At 32.4% G+C, this 27,933-nt stretch overlaps 1 protein-coding gene across 1 annotated transcript in view; it reads left to right on the top strand.

Annotated features, from left to right (window-relative positions):
- Positions 1-27,933, top strand: part of mRRF1 (mitochondrial ribosome recycling factor 1) — a 37,884-nt gene that overhangs the window by 1,196 nt on the left and 8,755 nt on the right. Inside the window, exons 2-3 of the mRNA XM_089104513.1 lie at positions 3,810-3,962; positions 25,519-25,729. Of these exons, the coding sequence (XP_088960639.1) occupies positions 3,810-3,962; positions 25,519-25,729 (364 nt within the window). The remainder of the gene's footprint in view (positions 1-3,809; positions 3,963-25,518; positions 25,730-27,933) is intronic.

The raw sequence follows: 27,933 nt of genomic DNA, 5'->3' as shown, positions 1-27,933 counted from the left end.
AAGCAGTGGTGGTTTGAGGCCTGGGTACAGGGTGCCCCCTGCTCCCTTTTTTTCTAACATTAATTTCCCTTCACTTTGTATTTCTACACTCTTGTGGTGTACCTCCCCCCCAGATTTTGAGGTCTAAAACCGCTACCGGTAAGAAGCTTATGAAACACACGATTGATATTTTTTCAAACTTTTAGTTTAGGCTATGTTGTGCTTTTATAAGTTCCTGAATAAATTTGCCTAATGTTATATTAATAATTAATGTTAATAATTAATATTAATGTTATAAATAATAATTTGCCAACTAATGTTATTTTCTTTTATAAAGTTCTAGTTGAGGGCCTTCCTTCTGTCATGAACAGCAACTGAGTTAAAAAAAATATTTTATGAATGGATCCAGGGCCTAAAAGACACGCTAGGAAGGTGTTATCAAGCTATGATCTCTACCCTTTCCCTATTTCTAGTGCTTAGAAGATTGTATGGATGACATTTATCTATCTACGCAAGCTTTGACAGTGTTTTACCTAAATGTTTGGTTTTCAGTTTTATTTTTCATTAGCTCCAATTTTCAAAAATGCAATTCCTGCTATTTCAGCAGGATTTTAAGCTATATCAAGGCTTTCTTCCCGAATTGCGGAATTTTATTTTCAAATCTTTAAAACGCAACAAATCGGGATTGAGCAAAAATAGGAGGCTCGAGACGCTTTCCTTGTGCCTCATTGCAGTGATCCATCTGTTGTTCAAGATTTTACTTTTATAGCACAAAGATTGTAAAGGGCCATTGCGCTTTGAAGGAGAAACGGGTAGAGCTTGGTGCTTCTAAATACCTCCCTGTGGAGTTGTTTAGGCTCAAGATTCATTCCTGGGAGTTTCATTCACCTTTCTTTATTACTTTACAAGATAAAAAGCTCCTCATCTAGTATTTCGCCATATCTTTAAAGCCATGCTTTCACTTGAATTTTTTTCAAAACTTGGCTTAGCACCAATAAATGTGCCACAAATCCGAATCCACATAAAAATGGAGTATTGGTCCCATCTTGTCAACCACAATTTAGTTGGCCATTGGTTATGAGATCATTTGGCAGGTTTCACCCTGATCAAGACAACTTAAGACACATCTTAAGTAGCTTTCGTCAATCACGCAATCAGAACCAATCAGAGTGCACTTAAAAATGGCAGCATTGGTCCCACCTTGTCAAGCACAAATTAGCTAGTCATTGGTTCTGAGATGATTTGGCAGGTTTCACCCTGAACAAGACAACTTAAGACACATCTTAAGTAGCTTTCGTCAATCACGCAATCAGAACCAATCCGAGTGCACTTAATTGGTCCCACCTTGTCAAGCACAAATTAGCTGGTCATTGGTTCTGAGATCATTTGGCAGGTTTCACCCTGAACAAGACAACTTAAGACACATCTTAAGTAGCTTTCGCCAATCACGCAATTAGAACCAATCAGGGCGCACTTAAAAATGTCAGTATTGGTCCTACCTTGTGAAGCGCAAATTAGCTTGTCATTGATTCGAACATCATTTGGCAGGTTTCACCCTGAACAAGACAACTTAAGACACATCTTAAGTAGCTCTCGTCAATCACACAATCAGAACCAATCAGAGTGCACTGAAAAATGGCAGTATTGGCCCTACTTTATCAAGCACAAATTAGCTGGTCATTGGTTCTAAGATCATTTGGCAGGTTTTACCCTGAACAAGACAACTTAAGGCACACTTTAAGTAGCTTTAGCCAATCGCACGATCAGAACCAATCAGAGTGCACATACAAATGGCACTATTGGTCGCCCCCTTGTCAAGCACAAAATAGCTGGTCATTGGTTCTAAAATAATTTGTCAGGTTTCACCCTGAACAAGACAACTTAAGACACGCCTTAAGTAGCTTTAGCAAATCACGCAGTCAAAACCAATTAGAGTGCACAACAGTATTGGTCCCACCTTGTCAAACACAAATTAGTTGGTCATTAGTTCTGAGATCATTTGGCAAGTTTCATTCTGAACAAGACAACTTAAGACACATCTTAAGTAGCTTTCGCCAATCAGAACCAATCAGAGTGCACATAAAAATGGCAGTATTGGTCCCATCTTGTCAAGCACAAATTAGTCGGCCATTAGTTCTGAGATCATTTGGCAAGTTTCATTCTGAACAAGACAGCTTAAGACACCTCTTAAGTAGCTTTCGCCAATCACGCAGTCAGAACCAATCAGAGTGCACTTAAAAATGGCAGTATTGGTCCCACTTTGTCAAGCACAAATTAGCTGGTTATTGGTTCTGAGATCATTTGGCAGGTTTCACCCTTAACAAGACAACTTAAGACGCACGTTAGATAGCTTTAGCCAATCACGCGGTCAGAACCAATCAGAGTGCACATAAAAATGGCACTATTGGTTCCCCCTTGTCAAGCACAAATTAGTCGGTCATTAGTTCTGAGATCATTTGGCAAGTTTCATTCCGAACAAGACAGCTTAAGACACATCTTAAGTAGCTTTTGCCAATCCCGCAATCAGAACCAACCAGAGTGCACTTAAAAATGGCATTATTGGCCCACCTTGTGAAACACAAATGAGCCGGTCATTCCTTCCGAGATCATTTGGCAGGTTTTATTCTGAACGAGACAACTTAAGACACATCTTAAGTAGCTTTCGCCAATCACGCAGTCAGAACCAATCAGAGTGCACATAAAAATGGCAGTATTGGTCCCACATTGCCAAGCACTTATTAGCCGGTAATTGGTACTGAGATCATTTGGTCATTTGTTCTGACAGCATTTGGCAAGTTTTACTTCAGAAAACACGAATGAAGACACACCTTAAGTAACTTTAGATAGGTTCAAGCTGCAAAGAATGCTACAATAACATTTGTATCTCTTGATATCTATAATATGTTAAAGCTCTAGTATAAAGAACGTAGGTCTTAGGGGGATTGCAGTTCTTCTCATATATAGGATAATTTCTGTTTTTTTTTAAATTTTAACTTGGCTCTTTACTTTTATTTGAAACAAAATTTGTCGTTTATTTTGATTTAATATGAATCTGAAACGACCCGTGTTCATTAGGTGTTCTTGTAGATAGAAGATTAAAATTTCTACCTTTATCCTCTCAGACTTACTGAGTTTAACAGTACAACCGGAGGGTGTTTATGGATTTTACCAACTGGTAGATCATTTTTCTCATCTTCTTTACTTACTGAGAAAATCAGTTCTCAGTTACTGAAGATCAGTGTAACTTGCGTCGTAATTTCAGGAAAAGCAACTTTTTCACCAGTGGGTAGTGCAAATCGAAATGGAGTTCCCTTTTTTGCTCACATGTAGTTTATCTGTGTATCGTTTTGTTAAATCTCCAATCTTCTAGCAATAACCTCTTTTCAAAAATCATGCACATTCTCTAATGGTTTCAACTTTTGGGAGACAGTTCCAAGCTTAATGGGTACTAAGTATTTGAATCAGAAAGCATTCAGATTATTTTGAACCATAATCTGTCTTCTGAATTCACTGTTTAGCCTATATATAAGGTTTGATTTTACTTACTCTTTACAAAGGTGATTTATCCAGCTACGAAAAAAAATCAGTTCCTTTCTTAGTAGATGCAAAATAAGATTTGCAGGAGGGTCTTTGAAGAAATTTATGGGCTGAAAAAAGAGGATTTGTCGACAGGTTTCCGTTCTGGGTGCAACTGGTTCGTTAAATCCCGATTGTTCGAAAACTGAGTGACAGGTTTGATTTCCTATTGAAATTAACATGAAATTACATAAGACAATCCGTATACAGTACACAAATTACAATTAAATATCTAAAATACTTGTTTGATTTAGGCAAGAAAAGCGGGCATCATCACCACCCGGATGTTTCTGAGGAAGAAATGGCAGAATTTGTCAATATTAATCAAATGTACAAGCAAATGGACCATGTATTAGATGTGCTGAAAGAAGAATATATGAAAAATCTCACTTTAAGAGTCAATGTAGGTGAGTTAATAAACGTTTTAAATAGTTTATAACAGAAGACCGTCAACCAGCTTTTAACGGCCACCATCTCTTGGTTGGGCAATTGTAACCAGGCTTGCCACTTCATAAAAAATTAATCATCACGCACATAGTCCGAAAAATGTCTGGACCATGGAAGAAATCGCAAAAATGGTAAGTATATTGTAGGCACTTCTTCGTTTGGATTTTTTCCAACGTGTTTTTAGCTAATTCATGAGGAAAAATTTTTAGTACTCACTTGTTATGAAAAATGTTAATGTATACATATTAATTATTTGATTACATTAAACCTAATTATAGATTTAAGTTTTTTTTACTTTAATCACTAATCAATCACATCACTACGCAAAAACAAGTCACAAGGGAGATCAACATATCACTAAAATTACGGATTATATATATATATATATATATATATATATATATATATATATATATATATATATATATATATATATATATATATATATATATATATATATATATATATATATATATATATATATATATATATATATATATATATATATATATATATATATATATATATATATATATATATATATATATATATATATATATATATATATATATATATATATATATATATATATATATATATATATATATATATATATATATATATATATATATATATATATATATATATATATATATATATATATATATATATATATATATATATATACATATATCATAGGCAGCGCCCTAGCGCTGCCTAAGTAAAGAACGATGTGGGCACAATGTGTGTGTTTTTTTTTTTTTCATATCCGGGCACTTCGTATCGAAAGAGTTGTCGTAGAAACTTCGAAAAGGGCTCATTCGGTTGGAAATTGGAGTAGCTAGTGCCCTTTTTAATAGTCGAAAGTGATTGGAGGGTAACCAGCCCCGCCCCCCACGCCCCTCATTCCCCCAAACAAATCCATTCAAAATTTCGAGATAGCCATTTTGTTCGGCGTAGTTCATTTCCAGATAGAAAATATGTTTTTGAGGAGGATACTCCCCCATAGCCCTCAGGGCAAGGTTTTTAAGTTATACCCGGGGAGCATGTAAGGTTTCTACAGAAGGCGTTGTCGTAGAAACTTCAAAACAGGCTTATTCGATTGGAAATTCAAAGAGGGTACATTTTGTAAAAGCGCAAATTATTTGGAAAACTCAAGACAATATATATATATATATATATATATATATATATATATATATATATATATATATATATATATATATATATATATATATATATATATATATATATATATATATATATATATATATATATATATATATATATATATATATATATATATATATATATATATATATATATATATATATATATATATATATATATATATATATATAAAGTAGAGTAGTACCTTATACTTTGCGTACGGCCATAGCAATCTTTATGTTAACTTATACTTTGCGTACGGCCATAGCAATCTGTATGTTATTTGCCGAGACGTATACACCTTTTCAAAGAGAGTGAGTATCCTCTCACATGGCATAATGAATTTACGTGCGCCCCTAGGAATTAGGTCAACCAGACAGGTCTTGGTGGGTCTAGTTTGGTGGGTATAATCTGGTTTGGTGGGTATATTCTGGTTTGCTGGGTATAGTCTGGTTTGGTGGATACAGTCTGGTTTGATGGGTATAATCTGGTTTGATGGGTATAGTCTGGTTTGGTGGGTATAGTCTGGTTTGGTTTTTCAAAGAGAGTGAGTATGTTATTTGCTTGCGTGTATAGGAATTCCCAAGCTATTTGCTTGCATGTATAGGAATTCCCATGTTATTTGCTTGCTTGTATAGAAATTCCCATGTTATTTGCTTGCGTATATAGGAATTCCAATGTTATTTGCTTGAATGTATAGGAATTCCCATGTTATTTGCTTGCATGTATAGGACTTCCCATGTTATTTGCTTGCTTGTATATGAATTCCCATTTTATTTGCTTGCATGTATAGGTATTCCCATTTTTTTTGCTTGCGTGTATAGGAATTCCCATGTTATTTGCTTGCATGTATAGGAATTCCCATGTTATTTGCTTGCTTGTATAGGAATTCCCACGTTATTTGCTTGCGTGTATAGTAATTCACATGGTATTTTCGTGCGTGTCTCGGACTTCCCATGGTATTTGCTTGCATGTATAGGAATACCCATGTTATTTGCTTGCGTGTATAGGAATTCCCCTGTTATTTGCTTACGTGTATAGGAATTCCCATGTTATTTGCTTGCATGTATAGGAATTCCCATGTTATTTGCTTGCGTGTATAGGAATTCCCATGTTATTTGCTTGCTTGTATAGTAATTCACATGTTATTTGCTTGCGTGTATAGGAATTCACATGTTATTTGCTTGCGTGTATAGGAACTCCCATGTTATTTGCTTGCGTGTATAGGAATTCCCACGTTATTTGCTTGCATGTATAGGAATTCCCATGTTATTTGCTTGCGTGTATAGGAATTCCCATGTTATTTGATTGCGTGTATAGGAATTCCCACGTTATTTGCTTGCGTGTATAGGAATTCCCATGTTATTTGCTTGCGTGTATAGGAATTCCCATGCTATTTTAAGGGCTTATGTTCCCTCCCATGCTATTATAAGGGTTTATGTCCCCTTCCTATGCTATTCCAGGAGCTTATGTTCCTTCCTATGCTATTATAAGGGCTTTTCCGTGTGGTTTTTCTTTACTTGGTACCCATTAAAAACACAATTTTTGTGTTAAATAAGTAGTTTTTGTATCTTTTAAAAGAGCTTTAAGGGGTTTGAGAGACTCAATTCCCTGATTCCGTGTGGTTTTTCTTTACTTGGTGCCCATTAAAAACACAATTTTTGTGTTAAATAAGTAGTTCTTGTATCTTTTAAAAGAGCTTTACGGGGTTTTAGACACTCTGTTGACTGATTCCGTTTGGTTTTTCTTTACTTAGTGCCCATTAAAAACGAAATTTTTGTGTTAAATAAGTAGTTCTTGTATCTTTTAAAAGAGCTTTAAGGGATTTGAGAGACTCAGTTGTCTGATTCCGTGTGGTTTTTCTTTACTTGGTGCACATTAAAAACGAAATTTTTTTGTTAAATAAGTAGTTTTTTGTATCTTTTAAAATAGATTTAAGGGGTTTGAGAGACTCTTTTGCATGATTCCGTGTGGTTTTTCTTTACTTTGTGCTCATTAAAAACGAAGTTTTTGTGTTAAATAAGTAGTTTTTGTATCTTTTAAAATAGCTTTAAGTGGTTTGAGAGACTCAGTTGCTAGATTCTGTGTGGTTTTTCTTTATTTAGTGCTCATTAAAAACGAAGTTTTTGTGTTAAATAAGTAGTTCTTGTATCTGTTAAAAGAGCTTTAAGGGGCTTAAGAGACTCGGTTGCCTGATTCCGTGTGGTTGTTCTTTACTTGTTTCACATTAAAAACAAAATTTTTGTTTTAAATAAGTAGTTCTTGTATCTTTTAAAAGAGCTTTACGGGGTTTGAGAGACTATGTTGCGTGATTCTGTGTGGTTTTTCTTTACTTAGTGCTCATTAAAAAAGAAATTTTTGTTGTAAATAAGTAGTTCTGGTATCTTTTAAAAGAGCCAGAAGAGGTTTAAGAGACTCTGTTAACTGTTTCTATGTGGTTTTTTTTTACTTAGTGCACTTTAAAAACAAAATTTTTGTGTTAAATAAGTATTTCTTGTATCTTTTAAAAGAGCTTTACGGGGTTCGAGAGACTCGGTTGCCTGATTCCGTGTGGTTTTTCTTGACTGCCCATTAAAAACGAAATTTTTGTGTTAAATAAGTATTTCTTGTATCTTTTAAAAGAGCTTGACGGGGTTTGAGAGACTCTGTTGCCTGATTCCATGTGGTTTTTCTTTACTTGGTGCCCATTAAAAAGGAAATTTTTCTGTGAAATAATTAGTTATAGTATCTTTTAAAAGATCTTTACGGGGTTTGAGAGATACTGTTGCCTAATTCCGTGTGGTTTTTCTTTACTTGGTGCTCATTAAAAACGAAATTTTTGTGTAAATAAGTAGTTCTTGTATCTTTTAAAAGAGCTTTACGGGGTTTAAGAGACTCGGTTGTATTGTATTTTCCATAATTTTCTTACAAGAAACTAGAGTTTACGACAAAAACCCTTATTAGCTCAGATTTTATAGAAATGGTTTTATTTTTCGATCTGAAAATAGACTAAAGTTTCAGATTTGAACCAGATAATTGTATTTTACTTAATTTTCTTACATATTTTGAAATCATTAAAGATAACAAGCATGTTTTCAACCAGATGGGCTTTTGGAAGCGCATTAGGCATGGCGTGCGCTATTGTTTTTTTATATCGTGAACCCCTTAGAGACCAATTGGATCAACTTGGAGAAATTTCAAATAGAATCGTTACTTATATTGTTATTAGTGCGTAAACTACAAACTGACAAAAATATCCAGAACTTTTTTTTCTTATAGCCTTGACTTTGAAGACATTTCTTCATCTTAATTGGCTTTAGAAATATCATGCAAAATAAAACTAACCAAACAGTCGTTGCTTTGTCGAATTTTTAGCAAAAAAAAGGATTTTAACACCAGATTTGCTCATTTGTATGCAATTTAAATCCAGAGAAAAGAACGAAATTTTTCAGCAAGGACACTCGATATCCTAAAAGTGTTTGATTCAAACTTTTACCTTGAGAATCGATGTTGTTAGCAGAATTTCAAAAGGATCGTTTATGAGTGCTGACGTATCTGATGAAATAATTTAGGTCGTATGATAATTTTTTTTTTTTTTAATTCAGTATTTTTTCATCAAGGACACTCGATATGCTAAAAGTGTTTGATTAAAACTTTTACCTTGAGAATTAATGTTTTAAGAAGAATTTCAAAAGGATTATTTATGATTGCTGGCGTATCTGATCAAATAATTTAGGTTGTATGATAAATTTAATTTTTTTTTTTAATACAATAGTTTTCAGTAACTTTTATTCTGTGTGTTTTTTTTCTTCTTTACTTATTGATCATTCAAAAACCGAGGATTTCAGTTAAATAAATAATTCTTGTACCTTTTTAAAATATCTTTACGAGGTTCGAGAGACTCTGTTGTTTTATTCTGTGTGATTTTTTCTTTACTTGGTGGTCATTCAAAAAGCGAGGATTTCTGTTAAATAAATAATTCTTCTACCTTTTAAAATAGCTTTACGGGGTTTGAGAGACTCTTTTGTTCTATTCTGTGTGTTTTTTTTTATTTACTTGTTGATCATTCAAAAAGCAAGGATTTATTTTAAATAAATAATTCTTTTACCTTTTAAAATAGCTTTACGGGGTTTTGATTGATTATGTTGTCTTATTCCGTGTGATTTTTTCTTTACTTGATGGTCATTCAAAAACCGAGGATTTATGTTAAATAAATAATTCTCGTACATTTTAAAATAGCTTTAGGGGGTTGAGAGACTCTGTTGTTTTATTCCGTGTGATTTTTTCTTTACTTGGTGGTCATTCAAAAAGCGAGGATTTCTGATAAATAAATAATTCTTCTACATTTTAAAATAGCTTTACGGGGTTTGAGAGACTCTGTTGTCTTATTCCGTGTGATCTTTTCTTTACTTGGTGGTCATTCAAAAAGCGAGGATTTCTGTTAAATAAATAATTCTTGTACCTTTTAAAATAGCTTTACGGGGTTTGAGAGACTCTTTTGTTCTATTCTGTGTGTTTTTTTTTCTTTACTTGTTGATCATTCAAAAAGCGAGGATTTCTGTTAAATAAATAATTCTTGTACCTTTTAAAATAGCTTTACGGGGGTTTGAGTGATTCTGTTGTCTTATTCCGTATGATTTTTTCTATACTTGGTGGTCATTCAAAAAGTGAGGATTTCTGTTAAATAAATAATTCTTATACCTTTTAAAATAGCTTTACGGGGTTTGAGAGACTCTGTTGTTTTATTCTGTGTTTTTTTTCTTTCTTTACATGGTGATCATTGAAAAAGCGAGGATTTCTGTTAAATAAATAATTCTTGTACCTTTTAAAATAGCTTTACGGGGTTTGAGAGACTCTGTTGTTTTATTCTGTGTGATTTTTTCTTTACTTGGTGATCTTTCAAAAAGCGAGGATTTCTGTTAAATAAATAATTCTTATACCTTTTAAAATATCTTTACGGGGTTTGAGAGACTCTGTTTTTTTATTCTGTGTGATTTTTTCTTTACTGGGTGATCATTCAAAAAGCGAGGATTTCTGTTAAATAAATAATTATTGTTGCTTTTAAAATAGCTTTACGGGGTTTGAGAGACTCTGTTGTCCCCAGCGATCAGAAAGTAAATTATAAAAAAAGTTTCTTCACCTCTTGAATACACAATACCGAAATTTCATTCAACTTTCATGTAAGAAAATTATGGAAAGTACCATTCTCTACTTCAAATGTGAAACTTAAGTCCGGTTTTGGATACTCATAATGATGAGGACTGATGGCTCTAATTCAATATTTTTTTTCATAAGAACATACTATTTTTTTCTTTTTTAATTTCGAAATTATTCAACTTTATTTTCTTTTTTTTTTTTATTTTTTTTTTACGTATCTTAAAATAACAAAATATGCTTACGGCTCTAACAATCGTACTCTATGATTTCTCAGAGACATGATGCGGCTTTCCCATTGGTAGTCTTTGGCCGGTTATCGACACTACCTAGTTTATTGCATGTATTAAATCAGTATTTTTTACGCAGTGGAACGATAAACACATATGTCATATCTTAAAAAAAAGTGAAGATGGAGCATTTTAATAAAGTTTGTTCACATGACAATGTTATTGTAGCATTGAATGTCAACAAGGAGAAGTATTTAAACTATGAAAGAAGTACAAGTGGTAGCACTATTGGAAATGTATGCATGCATTGTTATGACAGTAAGGAATTAAATTTCTTTGGAATACCGAAAAAATTCTGTTGTACAAATGGTGGATATGCGAGATTGAGATCTCCGAAGACGATTGCACTCAAAGAGAATGCAAACATAAAGATAATCGTTGATGATAGAGGACAACTCCTTACTACTTTTGCAGGTAACACATTACCTACTGATACATCCAATCGTCATCTTTTAGGTATTAGCATTCAGCGGAAGCTCAATAAAAGAAAGGCCTACTCTTCTACTAATATCGTAAACCATATCTTGTCTACATGCCGAAACTGTTACCTGTGTAAAAATAATGTGATAATAGACAGTGAAATTGCCAGAAAAATAAAAAGGTTATTGGCAGAAAATATCACTATGGAATATAAAGATGAATAGATGAAAAACAAAGCACCAGCAAACGTTACTGCCATTGATCAAACAGTCAATGAACCAAATAATACCAAAGATGAAAAGCATATTGAGCCTGTTGATGACACACCAGTAAAAGTTGTGTATTACTTAAAAGGGAATAATGATTATTTTACTGATTATGAACTAAGAGAAGACAATAGCTACAATATCAAGAGAGAACATGGTGAACTATTTTATGGAACAGATTCAAAATGTCCAAAGTTGATCATTGATATTAATAACGTATCATAATATATTTTTGTATTAATATTCTACATAGCATTATTTCATTGAAAATATATTATGCATTACCTTACTATGTGTTCATTATTTTTGGAGTATGCTAGCATATAAAACATTGTGAATGTCTATTAAAACGTAGGAAATGTAAGAAAAGGAATTTGCATACATCTATTATCACAACCAAAGGATAACATTGACAAAATCTATGTATCAGAATGAATAAATTCTGTATCAACATCCGTTGTTGGATATGTCATTATGTCATTATGAAAAAATTGTAAGTAAGTAAATAAGTAAGTAACAAACTTTTTCTTGTATTCACCTCTTGGATACACAATACAGAAATTTACTTCAGGAAATTATGAAAAAAAAATTGAAAAAATTCATTATTAACATTCATTATCGATTGAAGTCGCTTCCTAGACAGACAATACAGCAATTTCACTAAATCTAAGTATAAGAGTGATTAAATTCTATATCAACATCCATTTCTCGGATACATAGGAAAAAGTTAACAAAATCTAAGCGTTAGAGTGAATAAATTTTATTTATCAACATCTTTTGTCAGATACATCGGATAAAATTAACAGAATCTAAGTGTCAGAGTGAATAAATTTTTTTTTATCAACATCCTTTGTTAGATACATCAAATAAAATTGACAAAATCTAAATTTCAGAATGAATAAATGCTTTAACAACATCCTTTATTAGATATGTCAGATAAAATTGACAAAATCTAAGTATCAGACTGACTAAATTCTATATCAGCATTCTTTTCTGGGATACATAGGATAAAATATCGGATAAAATTAACAAAATATAAGTATCAGATTGATTAAATTATATATCAACATCCTTTTCTCAGATACATGGGAATAAAATTGACAATATCTAAGTATTAGATTGATTAAATTCTATATCAGCATCCCTTTCTCGGCTACATGGGATAAAATTGACAAAATCTAAGTATCAGAGTGAATAAATTCATTATAAACATCCTTTGTCGGATAAAATGGACAAAATCTAAGTATCAGAGTGATTAATTTCTATATCAACATCTCTTTCTCGGATACATTGGATACAATTTACAAAATCTAAGTATCAGAATGAATGAACGCTTTATCAACATCCTTCAAATGCATAATCTAAGTACCAGAGTGAATAAATGCATTATAGACATCCTTTGTCGGGCTATGTCGGATAAAATTGACAAAATCTAAGTATCAGAGTGATTAAATTCTATACCAACATCCTTTTCTCGGATACAAAAGATAAAGTTGACAATATCTAAGTGTCAGAGTGAATAATTTTTTTTATCATATGAAAAAAAAATTGTAAGTAAAAAGTAAAAAACTTTCTTGAATTCGCCCCAGGGGGCCTAGTGAGAGAGACATGCAAAAAGCTAGGTTCATTTATTTTTTACTAAAGCAATAGCTACCATCTATTTCAATTAAGGTATAGATGGCAGCACAACTAATTTTTCATTCATCCGGGCACCTGCAGCCAACTTCCAATACCACCCTTTTTTCAAATATCTGCATTTACGTTAGGTTCATTTAGGTTCCCTTAGCGTGGGCCACGCTAAATATAATTGAAATAGTTGAAATAGATGGTAGCTATTGGTTTAGTAAAAAATAAATGAACCTAGCTTTTTGCATGTCTCTCTCACTAGGCCCCTGGGGCGAATTCAAGAAAGATTTTTTTACTTTTTACTTACAATTTTTTTTTCATATGATAAAAAAAAATTATTCACTCTGACACTTAGATATTGTCAACTTTATCTTTTGTATCCGAGAAAAGGATGTTGATATAGAGTTTAATCACTCTGATACTTAGATTTTGTCAATTTTATCCGACATAGTCCGACAAAGGGTGTTGATAATGCATTTATTCACTCTGGTACTTAGATTATGCATTTAAAGGATGTTGATAATGCATTTATTCACTCTGATACTTAGATTTTGTCAATTTTATCCCATGTATCCGAGAAAGAGATGTTGATATAGAAATTAATCACTCTGATACTTAGATTTTGTCCATTTTATCCGACAAAGGATGTTGATAATGAATTTATTCACTCTGATACTTAGATTTTGTCAATTTTATCCCATGTAGCCGAGAAAGGGATGCTGATATAGAATTTAATCAATCTAATACTAAGATTTTGTAAATTTTATTCCCATGTACCTGAGAAAAGGATGTTGATATATAAGTTAATCAATCTTATATTAATATTTTTTCAATTTTATTCGATATTTTATCATATGTGTCCCAGAAAAGGAGGCTGATATAGAATTTAGACGCCCTGATACTTAGATTTTGTAAATAGTATATGATATATACGATAAAGGATGGATCTAAAGCATTTATTCATTCTGAAATTTAGATTTTGTCAATTTTATTTGATATATCTAACAAAGGATGTTGATAAAAAAAATATTCATTCTGACACTTAAATTCTGTCAATTTTATTCGATGTATCTGACAAAAGATGTTGATAAATAAAATTTATTCACTCTAACACTTAGATTTTGTTAAATTTTTCCTATGTATCCGAGAAATGGATGTTGATATAGAATTTAATCACTCTTATACTTAGATTTTGTGAAATTGCTGTATTGTCTGTCTAGGAAACGACTTCAATCGATAATGAATGTTAATAAAGAATTTGTTAAATTTTTTTTGTTCATAATTTCCTGAATTAAATTTCTGTATTGTGTATCCAAGAGGTGAGTTCAAGAAACAGTTTGTTACTTACTTACTTAATTACAATTTTTTCATAATGACATAGTGACATATCCAAAAATGGATGTTGATAAAGAATTTATTCATTCTGATACCTAGATTTCTTCAATGTTATCCCATGTGTCTGACAATAGATGTATGCAAATTCCTTTTCTTACATCTCTGATGTTTTAATAGACATTCTAAACGTTTGATATGCTAGCTTACTCTAAAAATAATGAACACATAGCAATGTAATGCATAATATATTTTTAATGAAATAATGCTATGTAGAATATTAATACAAAAATATATTATGATACATTATTAATATCAATGATCAACTTTGTACATTCTGAATCTGTTCCATAAAATAGTTCACCATGTTCTCTCTTGATATTGTAGCTATTGTCTTCTCTTAGTTCGTAATCAGTAGAATAATCATTATTCGATTTTGAGTCATACACAATTTTTACTGGTGTGTCATCAACAGGCTCAATATACTTTTCGTCTTTGGTATTATTTGGTTCATTGACTGTTTGATCAATGGCAATAACGTTTGCTGGTGCTTTTTTTTCATCGATTCATCTTTATATTCCATAGTGATATTTTCTGCCAATGCCCTTTTTTATTTTTCTGGCAATTTCACTGTCTTTTATCACATTATTTTTACACAGGTAATAGTTTCAGCATGTAGACAAGATATGGTTTACGATATTAGTAGAAGAGTAGGCCTTTCTTTTATTGAGCTTCCGTTGAATGCTAATACCTAAAAGATGACGATTGGATGTATCAGTAGGTAATGTGCTACCTGCAAAAGTAGTAAGGAGTTGGCCTCTATCATCAACGATTTTCTTTATGTTGGCATTCTCTTTGAGTGCAATTATCTCCGGAGATCTCAGTCTCGCATATCCACCATTTGTACAACGGAATTTTTTCGGTATTCCAAAGAAATTGAATTCCTTACTGTCATGACAATGCATGCATATATTTCCAATAGTGGTACCACTTGTACCTGTTTCATAGTTTAAATACTTCTCCTTGTTGGCATTCAATGCTACAATAACCTTGTCATGTGAACACACTTTATTAAAATGCTCCATCTTAACTTTTTTTTAAGATATGACTTATGTGTTTATCGTTCCACTGCGTAAAAAATACTGATTTAATACATGCAATAAGCTAGGTAGTGTCGATAACCGGCCAAAGAGTACCAATGGGAAAGCCGCATCGTGTCTCTGAGAAATCATAGAGTACGATTGTTAGAGCCGTAAGTATATTTTGTTATTTTAAGATACGTACAAAAAAAATAAAAAAATAAAAAAATAAAGTTGAAAATTTCGAAATTAAAAAAGAAAAAAATACTATGTTTTTATGAAAAAAAAATATTGAATTAGAGCCATCAGTCCTCATCATTATGAGTATCCAAAACCGGACTTAAGTTTCACATTTGAAGTAGAGAATTGTACTTTCCATAATTTTCTTACATGAAAGTTAAATGAAATTTCGGTATTGTGTATTCAAGAGGTGAAGAAACTTTTTTTATAATTTAATTTCTGATCGCTGGGGACAACAGGCTCTCAAACCCCGTAAATCTATTTTAAAAGGTACAAGAATTATTTATTTAACAGAAATCCTCGCCTTTTGAATCATCACCAAGTAAAGAAAAAATCACACAGAATAAAACAACAGAGTCTCTCAAACCCCGTAAAGCTATTTTAAAAGGTATAAGAATTATTTATTTAACAGAAACCCTCGCTTTTTGGAAGATCACCAAGTAAAGAAAAAATCACACAGAATAAAACAACAGAGTCTCTCAAACCCCGTAAAGCTATTTTAAAAGGTACAAGAATTATTTATTTAACAGAAATCCTCGCATTTTGAATGATAACCATGTAAAGAAAGAAAAAAAACAGAATAAATCAACAGAGTCTCTCAAACCCCGTAAAGCTATATTAAAATGTACAAGAATTATTTATTTAACAGAAATCCTCGCTTTTTGAATGACCACCAAGTATAGAAAAAATCACACGGAATAAGACAACAGAATCACTCAAACCCCCGTAAAGCTATTTTAAAAGGTACAAGAATTATTTATTTAACAGAAATCCTCGCTTTTTGAATGATCAACAAGTAAAGAAAAAAAAATAAACAGAATAGAACAAAAGAGTCTCTCAAACCCCGTAAAGCTATTTTAAAAGGTACAAGAATTATTTATTTAACAAAAATCCTCGCTTTTCGAATGACCACCAAGTAAAGAAAAAATCAAACGGAATAAAACAACATAGTATCTCAAACCCCGTAAAACTATTTTAAAAAGTACAAAAGTTCTTTTTTTAACAGAACTCCACGCTTTTTGAGTGGCCGCAATGGCAAGAAATAATCACACGGAACAAACGAGCCTAGTATCTTAAACACATTAAAGATAATTTACAAGGAATAATAATTATTTGTTGAGCAGAACTCCTTGTTTTTGAATGGCCATCAAGTAAAGAAAAAATCACACAGAATAAAACAACATAATCACTCAAACCCCGTAAAGCTATTTTAAAAGGTACAAGAATTATTTATTTAACAGAAATCCTCGCTTTTTGAATGATCAACAAGTAATGAAAAAAAACACACAGAATATAACAAAAGAGTCTCTCAAACCCCGTAAAGCTATTTTAAAAGTTACAAGAATTATTTATTTAACAGAAATCCTCGCTTTTTGAATGACCACCAAGTAAAGAAAAAATCACACGGAATAAGACAACAGAGTCTCTCAAACCCCGTATAGCTATTTTAAAAAGTACAAGAATTATTTATTTAACAGAAATCCTCGCTTTTTGAATGACCACCAAGTAAAGAAAAAATCACACGGAATAAAACAACAGAGTCTCTGAAACCCCGTAAAGCTATTTTAAAAGGTAGAAGAATTATTTATTTAACAGAAATCCTCGCTTTTTGAATGATCACCAAGTAAAGAAAAAATCACACAGAATAAAACAACAGAGTCTCTCGAACCTCGTAAAGCTATTTTAAAAGGTACAAGAATTATTTATTTAACTGAAATCCTCGGTTTTTGAATGATCACTAAGTAAAGAAGAAAAAAAACACACAGAATAAAAGTTACTGAAAAACTATTGCATTAAAAATTAAATTGATCATGCGACCTAAATTATTTCATCAGATAGGCCAGCACTCATAAACGATCCTTTTGAAATTCTACTAACAACATCGATTCTCAAGGTAAAATTTTGAATCAAACACTTTTAGCATATTTAATGTCCTTAATTAAAAAATACTTCATTAAAAAAAAAAATTATCATACGACATAAATTATTTCATCAGATACGCCAGCACTCATAAACGATCCTTTTGAAATTCTGCTAACAACATCGATTCTCAAGGTAAAAATTTGAATCAATCACTTTAAGGATATTGAGTGACCTTACAGAAAAACTTCATTCTTTTCACTGGCTTGAAATTACATACAAAGGAGCCAATCAGGTGTTGCAATCCTTTTGTTTGCTCAAAATTCGACAAAGCAACGACTGTTTGGTTAGTTTTATTTTGTATGAAATTTCTAAAGCCAATTAAGATGAATAAATGTCTTCAAAGTCAAGGCTATAAGAAAAAAAAAAGTTCTGGATATTTTTGTCAGTTTGTAGTTTACGCACTAATATCAATATCAGTAACGATTCTATTTGAACTTTCTCCAAGTTGATCAAATTGGTCTCTAAAGGGTTCTTGATAAAAAAAATAGCGCACGCCATGCTGAATGTGCTTTCAAAAACCCATCTGGTCGAAAACATGTTTGTTATCGTTAATGATTTCCAAAGATGTAAGAAAATTATGGAAAATACAATTCTCTGGTTCAAATTTGAAACTTTAGTCTATTTTCAGATCGAAAAATAAAACCATTTCTATAAAATCTGAGCTAATAAGGGTTTTTGGTCGTAAACTCTAGTTTCTTTTAAGAAAATTATGGAAAATACAATGCAACCGAGTCTCTTAAACCCCGTAAAGCTCTTTTAAAAGATACAAGAAGTACTTATTTAACAAAAAAAATTTAATTTTTAATGAGCAACAAGTAAAGAAAAACCACACGGAATCAGGCAACCGAGTCTCTCAAACCCCGTAAAGCTCTTTTAATAGATACAAGAACTAATTATTTAACACAAAAATTTCTATATAAATGGGCACCAAGTAAAGAAAAGACACACGGAATCAAGCAACAGAGTCTCTCAAACCTCGTAAAGCTATTTTAAAAGATACAAGAACTACTAATTTAACACAAAAATTTCGTTTTTAATTGGCACCAAGTAAAGAAAAACCACACGGAATCAGGCAACCGAGTCTCTCAAACCCCGTAAAGCTCTTTTAAAAGATACAAGAACTACTTATTTAACACAAAAATTTTGTTTTTAATGGGTACCAAGTAAAGAAACAACACAAGGTATCAGGCAACCGAGTTTCTCAAACCCCATACAGCTCTTTTAAAAGATACAACAACTACTTATTTACAACAAAAATTTCGTTTTTAATGATCACTAGTTAAAGAAAAACCACACGAAATCACGCAACATAGTCTCTTAAACCCCGTAAAGCTCTTTTAACAGATACAAGAACTACTTATTTAACACAAAAATTTTGTTTTTAATGTGCACCAAGTAAAGAACAAACACACGGAATCAGGCAACCAAGTCTCTTAAGCCCCTTATAGCTCTTTTAAAAGATACAATAAATACTTATTTAACACAAAAACTTCGTTTTTAATGTGCACAAAGTAAAGAAAAAACACACGGAATCAGGCAACTGAGTCTCTCAGACCCCTTAAAGCTATTTTAAAAGATACACAAACTACTTATTTAACACAAACACTTCGTTTTTAATGATCACTAAGTAAAGAAAAACCACACGGAATCAGGCAACTGAGTCTCTCAAACCCCTTAAAGCTCTTTTAAAAGATACAAGAAAACTACTTTTTTAAAACAAATACTTCTTTTTTAATGGGCACCAAGTAAAGAAAAACCACACGTAATCAGGCAACCGAGTCTCTCAAACCCCGTAAAGCTCTTTTAAAAGATACAAGAACTACTTATTTAACACAAAAATTTTGTTTTTAATGAGCACTAAGTAAAGAAAAACCAAACGGAATCAGGCAACAGAGTGTCTGAAACCCCGTAAAGCTCTTTTAAAAGATACAAGAACTACTTATTTAACACAAAAATTGTGTTTTTAATGGGCACTAAGTAAAGAAAAACCACACGGAATCACGCAACTGAGTCTCTCAAACCCCTTAAAGCTATTTTAAAAGATACAAAAACTACTTATTTAACACAAAAATGGTGTTTTAAATGGGTACCAAGTAAAGAAAAACCACACGGAAAAGCCCTTATAATAGCATAGGAAGGAACATAAGCTCCTGGAATAGCATAGGAAGGGGACATAAACCCTTATAATAGCATGGGAGGGAACATAAGCCCTTAAAATAGCATGGGAATTCCTATACACGCAAGCAAATAACACGGGAATTCCTATACACGCAAGCAAATAACGTGGGAATTCCCATACACGCAATCAAATAACATGGAAATTCCTATAAACGCAAGCAAATAACTTGGGAATTCCTATACATGCAAGCAAATAACGTGGGAATTCCTATACACGCAAGCAAATAACATGGGAGTTCCTATACACGCAAGCAAATAACATGGGAATTCCTATACACGCAAGCAAACAACATGGGAATTCCTATACACGCAAGCAAATAACATGGGAATTCCTATATTAGCAAGCAAATAACATGGGAATTCCTATACATGCACGCAAATAACATGGGACTTCCTATACACGCAAGCAAATACCAGGGGAATTCCTATACAAGCAAGCAAAATAACGTGGGAATTCCTATACATGCAAGCAAATAACATGGGAATTCCTATACACCCAAGCAAATAACGTGGGAATTCCTATACATGCAAGAAAATAACATGGGAATTCCTATACACGCAAGCAAATAACATGGGCATTCCTATACACGCAAGCAAATAACATGGGTATTCCTATACCCGCAAGCAAATAACATGGGAATTACTATACACGCAAGCAAATAACATGGGAATTCCTATACACGCAAGCAAATAACATGGGAATTCCTATACACGCAAGCAAATAACATGGGAATTCCTATACAAGCAAGCAAATAACATGGGAATTCCTATACACGCAAGCAAATAACTTGGGAATTCCTATACACGTAAGCAAATAACAAGGGAATTCCTATACTCGCAAGCAAATAACTTGGGAAGTCCTATACAAGCAAGCAAATAACATGGGAATTCCTATACAAACAAGCAAATAACATGGGAATTCCTATACACGCAAGCAAATAACAAGGGAATTCCTATACACGCAAGCAAATAACATACTCACTCTCTTTGAAAAACCAAACCAGACTATACCCACCAAACCAGACTATACCCATCAAACAAGACTATACCCACCAAACCAGACTGTACTCACCAAACCAGATTATACCCACCAAACCAGATTATACCCACCAGAAACCTGTCTGGTTGACCTAATTCCTAGGGGCGCACGTAAATTCATTATGCCATGTGAGAGGATACTCACTCTCTTTGAAAAGGTGTATACGTCTCGGCAAATAACATACAGATTGCTATGGCCGTACGCAAAGTATAAGTTAACATAAAGATTGCTATGGCCGTACGCAAAGTATAAGGTACTACTCTACTTATATATATATATATATATATATATATATATATATATATATATATATATATATATATATATATATATATATATATATATATATATATATATATATATATATATATATATATATATATATATATATATATATATATTGCTCATTTAATAAGATAGACAGAAAGCTGCTAGTCCCCTTTTTTGAATTTCTTACAACGCGGAAATTGATTTTGGTGATAAGACTTTGTGTCCCCATATTCATCCAAGCAAGAAAAACAAGAAGAATTTCTTTTAAAACTAACGAAACTCATTTTTATGATCAATCTTGATGCATGCTTCACATATTTTAAAATAACAAATAATGGTAAGAAACGTTGCACACTGCTTTTGTTTATGGTACCATATAAAAATATTCGAGTTATTCTACACCCTACAATTTTTGTCAAAATTACGGGGTATTCATTTTATCACCTTTTATTATAGAGGTACAATTTTTCATACGTAAATATATATAAGTGTAATTTCTTACGTACGAATCGTTGCGTATGCTAGAATGTATAACATTTAAATTTGTCGTCGCTATATTTCCAACAGTTTTTTTTTAGTAGTTTAAATTCATTCCGGCGAAGAGAGGGGGAATAAGAAATATATTTTTTTTACTGAAAGATTAAAAAGTCATTAGTATGCTATCCGGATATTAGGTGTACGTAACGGATTTGGAATCGTTTCATATCAAGAGGTTTGCCTAGAATAGTGCCTAACCCTGTGATTAGAACCAACGCTACTAGGCTGCTGGGATTTTTTTTTTTAACTTTCAAGTCATGGTTGAGTTAGTTTTTCAGAATCTCTCTTGATACCTGAATCGATTCTGAATCACTCAGAATCACCTGAATCACTCAGAATCGATACCTGCAAGTATGCAATCAAAAACGTATTTCGGATGCGGGAATAAGTATGAAAAAAGTGCAAGAAATCGGAAGTTTAAAAAAAGTGAAAATCGCATGAAAAACACAGGGAATGAAAAGTATATAGGCTACTAATTATTTATTTGTGTATGCCCCCTGCACGTTTCCTCGGATACACGTTTCGGCATTTTTTCTTATTTGGCCTTTATTCCAAAGGGAAATAATTTTTGAATTTTTGACTTAGATTATGAGGAAGGATCATTACTTGAATGTAGATGGGCAAGACCTCCCCGGTGTAAAATTTGAAAAATCATGGACTTAAGTTCCTTATTTTGGTGTTTGTGCGTACCACCCCCACCCCCCAAGATCTGGACGTCACAAATAGACGAGGTTAATTGATTACTTCGATACGCCGAAAAAGTGTAAGTCATACAACGCGGAATCTTGTGATAGGGAAGTGTATGATTAGGGATTTTAAGGGATATATAAAATAGGGAATGGACATGATAGGGGATACAATAAGTATATGAAAGGGGATAGGGAATTTGTTTGATATGGAAGGGATTTATTGGGATTCCATTGTTATTGGAACTGGTCTTACTCAGATATAGGGTAAGTAGAAGTGGAGTAAGGCTTCGAAAGTCTTTATTACATCAGTATGCACAATTTTGTACATGCAATTTTTAGAGCATAGGCTACTAGATTCTTCCACTTCTGCAAATATCTTCTCCTTCTGTTTCTTTGGACTCCCAACCAATATATTTGCAATAGATTTTTTTTTCAAAAATGAACCACTTTGTGTACATATTTCGTAAGCATTCCGAAAATATCGTCGATTCTTCGCTTAACTGTGTAGTCTAAGCGTGTCTACGTGATTCAATCTTTTCATGAATTTTTCATGTTTTTTTTATATATTGCTTTAAGTTTTTGTTTTCTAGAGTCGTTTTATTCATATTTTATACAAATTAAAAAAAAAAAACAAGTTTTTTTTTTACTGAAAGTAAGGAGCGACATTAAAAGTTAAAACGAACTGAAATTATTCCATATTTGAAAGGGGCAGTCCCCTCGTCAACCCCTCACTCTTTGCTCTAAAGTTTGACTCTGTCAACTTTTTTTTTAAAACAACAAAAAACTGTAGCGTAAAGAGTGAGGCGTTAAGGAGGGGACAGCATATTAATTATACAGAATAATTTCTGTTCGTTTTAAGTTTTAATATCGCTCCTTGCTTTCAGTTAAAAAAACTTTTTTTTGAAATTTAATTTTTGAACGTTTTGAATTAATGCAGGTTTCGATTTTGGCTCACCGTACATGAATAATTAAAACAAAATTTATTCATATATTTTTAAAACGTATACCTCGCTCTTTACGTTAAAGTTCAAATTTTTTTCCAATTCTTTAAAAATGACCCTTAATCACAAAGGCCGTTATTTAGAATAAATATCTCTTATGAAAGTACTAAAAAATCTTTGGCTTAAAGAGCGAGGTATTGACTAGGGGGTGAACCCAATCATATACGTAATAATTTCTGTTCGTTTTAAGTTTTAAGTTTTACTCTTTACTTTCAGTTGAAAAACTTTTTTTTATTTAATTTCTGATCGTTTTTTAAATAATGCTGGGAAATAAGGCGCCCCCTTCATAGCAATGTTCTTTCCCCCATGAAAACTTCCTCCTCGGAAAGATCCTCACACATAATCCCCGACCTCCCCCCCCCCTACCATAAAAATTCCCCCTGAAAACGTCTGTATATTTCCCAATAACCAATACTGTATGTAAACATTGGGCAAAGTTTATAACTTTCAACCCTTCCCCTGGGGACTATGGGGGATTAACTCATCCTAAAAGACATAGTTATTATATTTTCGACAATGTTGAACAAAATGGTTATCTCAAAGTTTTGCTCGGGTGACTTAAGGGATAAAATGAGCTTGGGAGGGGGCCTAGTTGCCCTCCATTTTTTCGGTCACTTAGAAAGGGCACTAGAAATTTCAATTTCCGTTCGAATGAGCCCTCCCACGATAATCTAGGACAACTGGGTCGATACAATCACCCCTGTGGGAAAAAAACAAAAAATAAATAAACACGCCTCCGTGATTTTTCTTCTGGCAAAAAATACAAAATTCCACATTTTTGCAGATAGCAGCTTGAAACCTGCACTGTAAAGTTTTCTGATACGCTGAATCGGATGGTGTTATTTTCATTAAGGTTTTATAACTTTTAAGGGGTGTTTCCCCCTTTTTTCGAAAATCAGGCAAATTTTCTCAAGCGCTAAACTTGTGATGGGTAACATTAAACTTGATGAAACTTATATTGTTGAAATCAGCATTAAAATCTGATTCTTTTGATTTATCTATTGGTTTCAAAATTCCGATTTTTAGAGTTTCGGTTACTATTGAGCCAGGTCGCTCCTTACTTACAGTTCGTTAGCACGAACTGTTAGATATTGTCCTTGTAATGTCTGAGTCCATTCCGAATCCAGTCCCAAATGATTACGGATTATCATCAACACAAGCACGCATGATCGTGTCTGACAACAAGGTCGAACGCAAGATGAGAAGAATGGACTCAAGGGCTTAACCCCCCGCTGCACACTTTCATATTCATATTTTATACAGAGGTCTGGAATACATTAATATTGTCATATTTAGCTGTTTTAAGAACCGGGGTTCTTAAAAATCGTAAATTATAAATCGCAGAAAAATCATAAATTATATTCTTTATAGGTGCTTTCGAGTCTTAAAAATCGAGTTCTTAAAAATCGCAGAAAAATCGTAAATTAAGTTCTTTATAGGTGCTTTCGAGTCTTAAAAATCGAGTTCTTAAAAATCGCAGAAAAATCATAAATTATATTCTTTATAGGTGCTTTCGAGTCTTAAAAAACGATTTCTTAAAAATCGCAGAAAAATCGTAAATAATATTCTTTATAGGTGCTTTCGAGTCTTAAAAATCGAGTTTTAAAAAATCACAGAAAAATCGTAAATTATAATCTTTATAGGTGCTTTCGAGTCTTAAAAATCGAGTTCTTAAAAATCGCAGATTAATCGTAAATTATAATCTTTATAGGTGCTTTTGAGTCTTAAAAATCGAGTTCTTAAAAATCGCAGATTAATCGTAAATTATAATTTTTATAGGTGCTTTCGAGTCTTAAAAATCGACTTCTTAAAAATCGCAGATTAATCATAAATAATAATCTTTATAGGTGCTTTCGAGTTTTAAAAGTCGAGTTCTTAAAAATCGCAGAAAAATCGTGAATTACATTCTTTATAGGTGCTTTCGAGTCTTAAAAATCGAGTTCTTAAAAGTCGCAGAAAAATCGTAAACAATAATCTTTATAGGTGCTTTCGAGTCTTAAAAATCGATTTCTTAAAAACCGGAGAAAAATCGTAAATTATATTCTTTATAGGTGCTTTCGAGTCTTAAAAATTGAGTTTTTAAAAATCACAGAAAAATCGTAAATTATAATCTTTATAGGTGCTTTCGAGTCTTAAAAATCGAGTTCTTAAAAATCGCAGAAAAATCGTGAATTACATTCTTTATAGGTGCTTTCGAGTCTTAAAAATCGAGTTCTTAAAAGTAACAGAAAAATCGTAAACAATAATCTTTATAGGTGCTTTCGAGTTTTAAAAATCGAGTTCTTAAAAATCGTAGAAAAATCGTAAATTATATTCTTTATAGGTGCTTTCGAGTCTTTACATATTGATGTGGAAGGTGAGAAGGTGATGCTGAATGAGGTGGCTCAGGTGGGTCGAAAAGGAGGACAAACAATTGTTTTGAACTTCAGTGATTTCCCAACTGCAATACCGAGCGCACTTAAAGCCCTTCAAGCATCGGGCCTGGGAATGAACCCACAACAAGAAGGAACAACCTTATACATTCCTTTGCCAAAGTAATTTTCTTTTATATTGACTGTTTTGCCTTTGTTTTATTTTAAAACTAAATTTCTAGCCACTTCTTGTTCGAATTATTAAATAAAATGAGCATTTTCATCCCCCCCCCCCCCGAAAAATCTTGTTTGTGTGGCCTGATGTAGATACGCAGCTAAAGTGGATGAATTAAACTGGGTAAGACGAAAGAGGTTCGCTTACGATTTTGTGAGCCTCGAGTGAGTTAATGCTCCGTTTGCTTCTTAGTAAAAATGGTGTTTTTTTATTATACTATTATATTTTATATGTTTTTAAATATTATTATATATATTTTCATAATGTATGTTACTATTGTATTATATTACTGCAATATGATGTAATTAGTGCATTACATTAAAATATATATAATTATTGCATTGTTTTATTATAATATATCATTTATGCTTTTTTTTATTGTACTATTATACTAGCAAAGCCTGTCGGAAAAAAGACATGAAAAAGAAAAGTAAAACTGTTATGTATACATTTTTGTAGGGATCAGAGAAATCGTTGTCCCCCCCCCCTCTTTAACATAAAATTTGAAGTTACCTTGTCCCTTCTTCCCAACTAAACAATCCCTGAAAGTTCCAACTCCATGTCCCAGCCGAAGACCAAAAATGATGCACTTATTAAAATTAATGTAAAAAAAATACTCCCCCCCCCCTATCCCTTTTAAGCAAATGCTTTATCCGTCTGCACGGGTAGGATAGTCTCATATCAATTTTTCTCAACATATTAAACTTTTGCATAAAGAGTAAAGTATTTTAAATATTTTATGTTTTACCGACAGTAAAAGAGCCTAATCTCTCTTTAAAAGCCTACCCATAACCCCGAGATTGAAAGGATGATGCTCCACAATCCGAGCTAGCCGGGCTTTTTGTCTGTCTTAAAACCTGTTTCATGTTAATATATACAAATAAACGGACTTTTTCTTGAAATTAAATAAATAAAACAAGTTTTTTAAACTGAAAGTAAGGAGCGACATTAAAACTTAAAACGAACAGAAATTATTCCGTATATGAAAGGGGCTGTCCCCTCCTCAACGCCTCGCTCTTTAAGCTAAAGTTTGACTCTGTCTCACAACTTTATTGTTTAAAAAAATAAAAAAATTTAGCGTGAAGAGCGAGGCGTTGAGGAGGGGACAGCCCTTATCTACGGAATAATTTCTGTTCGTTTTAAGTTTTAATGTCGCTCCTTACTTTCAGTTTAAAATACTTGTTTTTTTTATTGAATTTCTGATTGTTTTTTAGTTAATGCAGCTTTTATTTTGGCTCACCGTCATTGAATATGTAAACAAAATTTGCATAAAAATTTTACCTTTCTTTTGCTAAATGGATGTCTCTAAATTTGGTAAAGACGTAATTTACAAATTAACTTACGTAACTAACTTCTATATTCGTATATTTTTCTTCTGGCAAAAAATACAAAGTAGCAGATTTTTGTAGATATGAGCTTGAAACCTATGTAATAGGGTTTTCTGATACGTTGAATCTGACGGTGTGATTTTCATTAAAATTCTTTCACTTGTAGGGGATGTTCCCCCCCCCCTCTTTAAAAAAACGGGTAAATTTTCTCAGGCTCGTAGCCTTTGATGAGTAATACTAAACTTAATAAAATTTATATATTTAGAATCAGCATTATAAACCCATTCTTTTGATACATTTATTGACATCAAAATTCCGTTTTTAAAAGTTTCAATTACTATTGAGCCGTATCGCTTGTTTTTTTATTGTTTTTTTTTTAATTACGTATATGGTATTACGTATATGAGGGGGTTCTCCCCTAAGTCAATACCACGCTCTTTGCATTAGAAGTAAAAAAAACTTATTTCAAAAAACCCCTGAATCACAAAGGCCGTTTAATTATAATTGATAGCTTTTTTTAAATCACTAAAAAAAACTGTAGCGTAAAGAGCGAGGTATTGACTTGGGGGAGAACCCCCTCATATATTGAATAATTTCTGTTTGTTTTAAGTTCCAATGTTGCTTCTTACTTTCAGTTGAAAAAAACTGTTTTGTTTTTAAATTTAATTTCTGATCGTTCTTTAAATAATGCTTGGAAATCCGGGCGTCTCCTTCATAGAAATTTCCCCTACCCCAAAGAAACATCTTCCACGGCAAGATTCTCCCGAGTAACCCCCTCCTTCAGCCCCGCCCTCCAGAAAAAAATCCTTCCTGAAAATGTCTGT

The sequence above is a fragment of the Artemia sp. Qi Xiang Cuo genome, chromosome 18 (assembly GCF_049724085.1).
Source record: "Artemia sp. Qi Xiang Cuo chromosome 18, ASM4972408v1, whole genome shotgun sequence".
NCBI classification, from domain to species: Eukaryota; Metazoa; Arthropoda; class Branchiopoda; order Anostraca; family Artemiidae; genus Artemia; species Artemia sp. Qi Xiang Cuo.
Note: the sequence above shows the minus strand (reverse complement) of the source record. Positions and strands in the feature narration are given on the sequence as shown.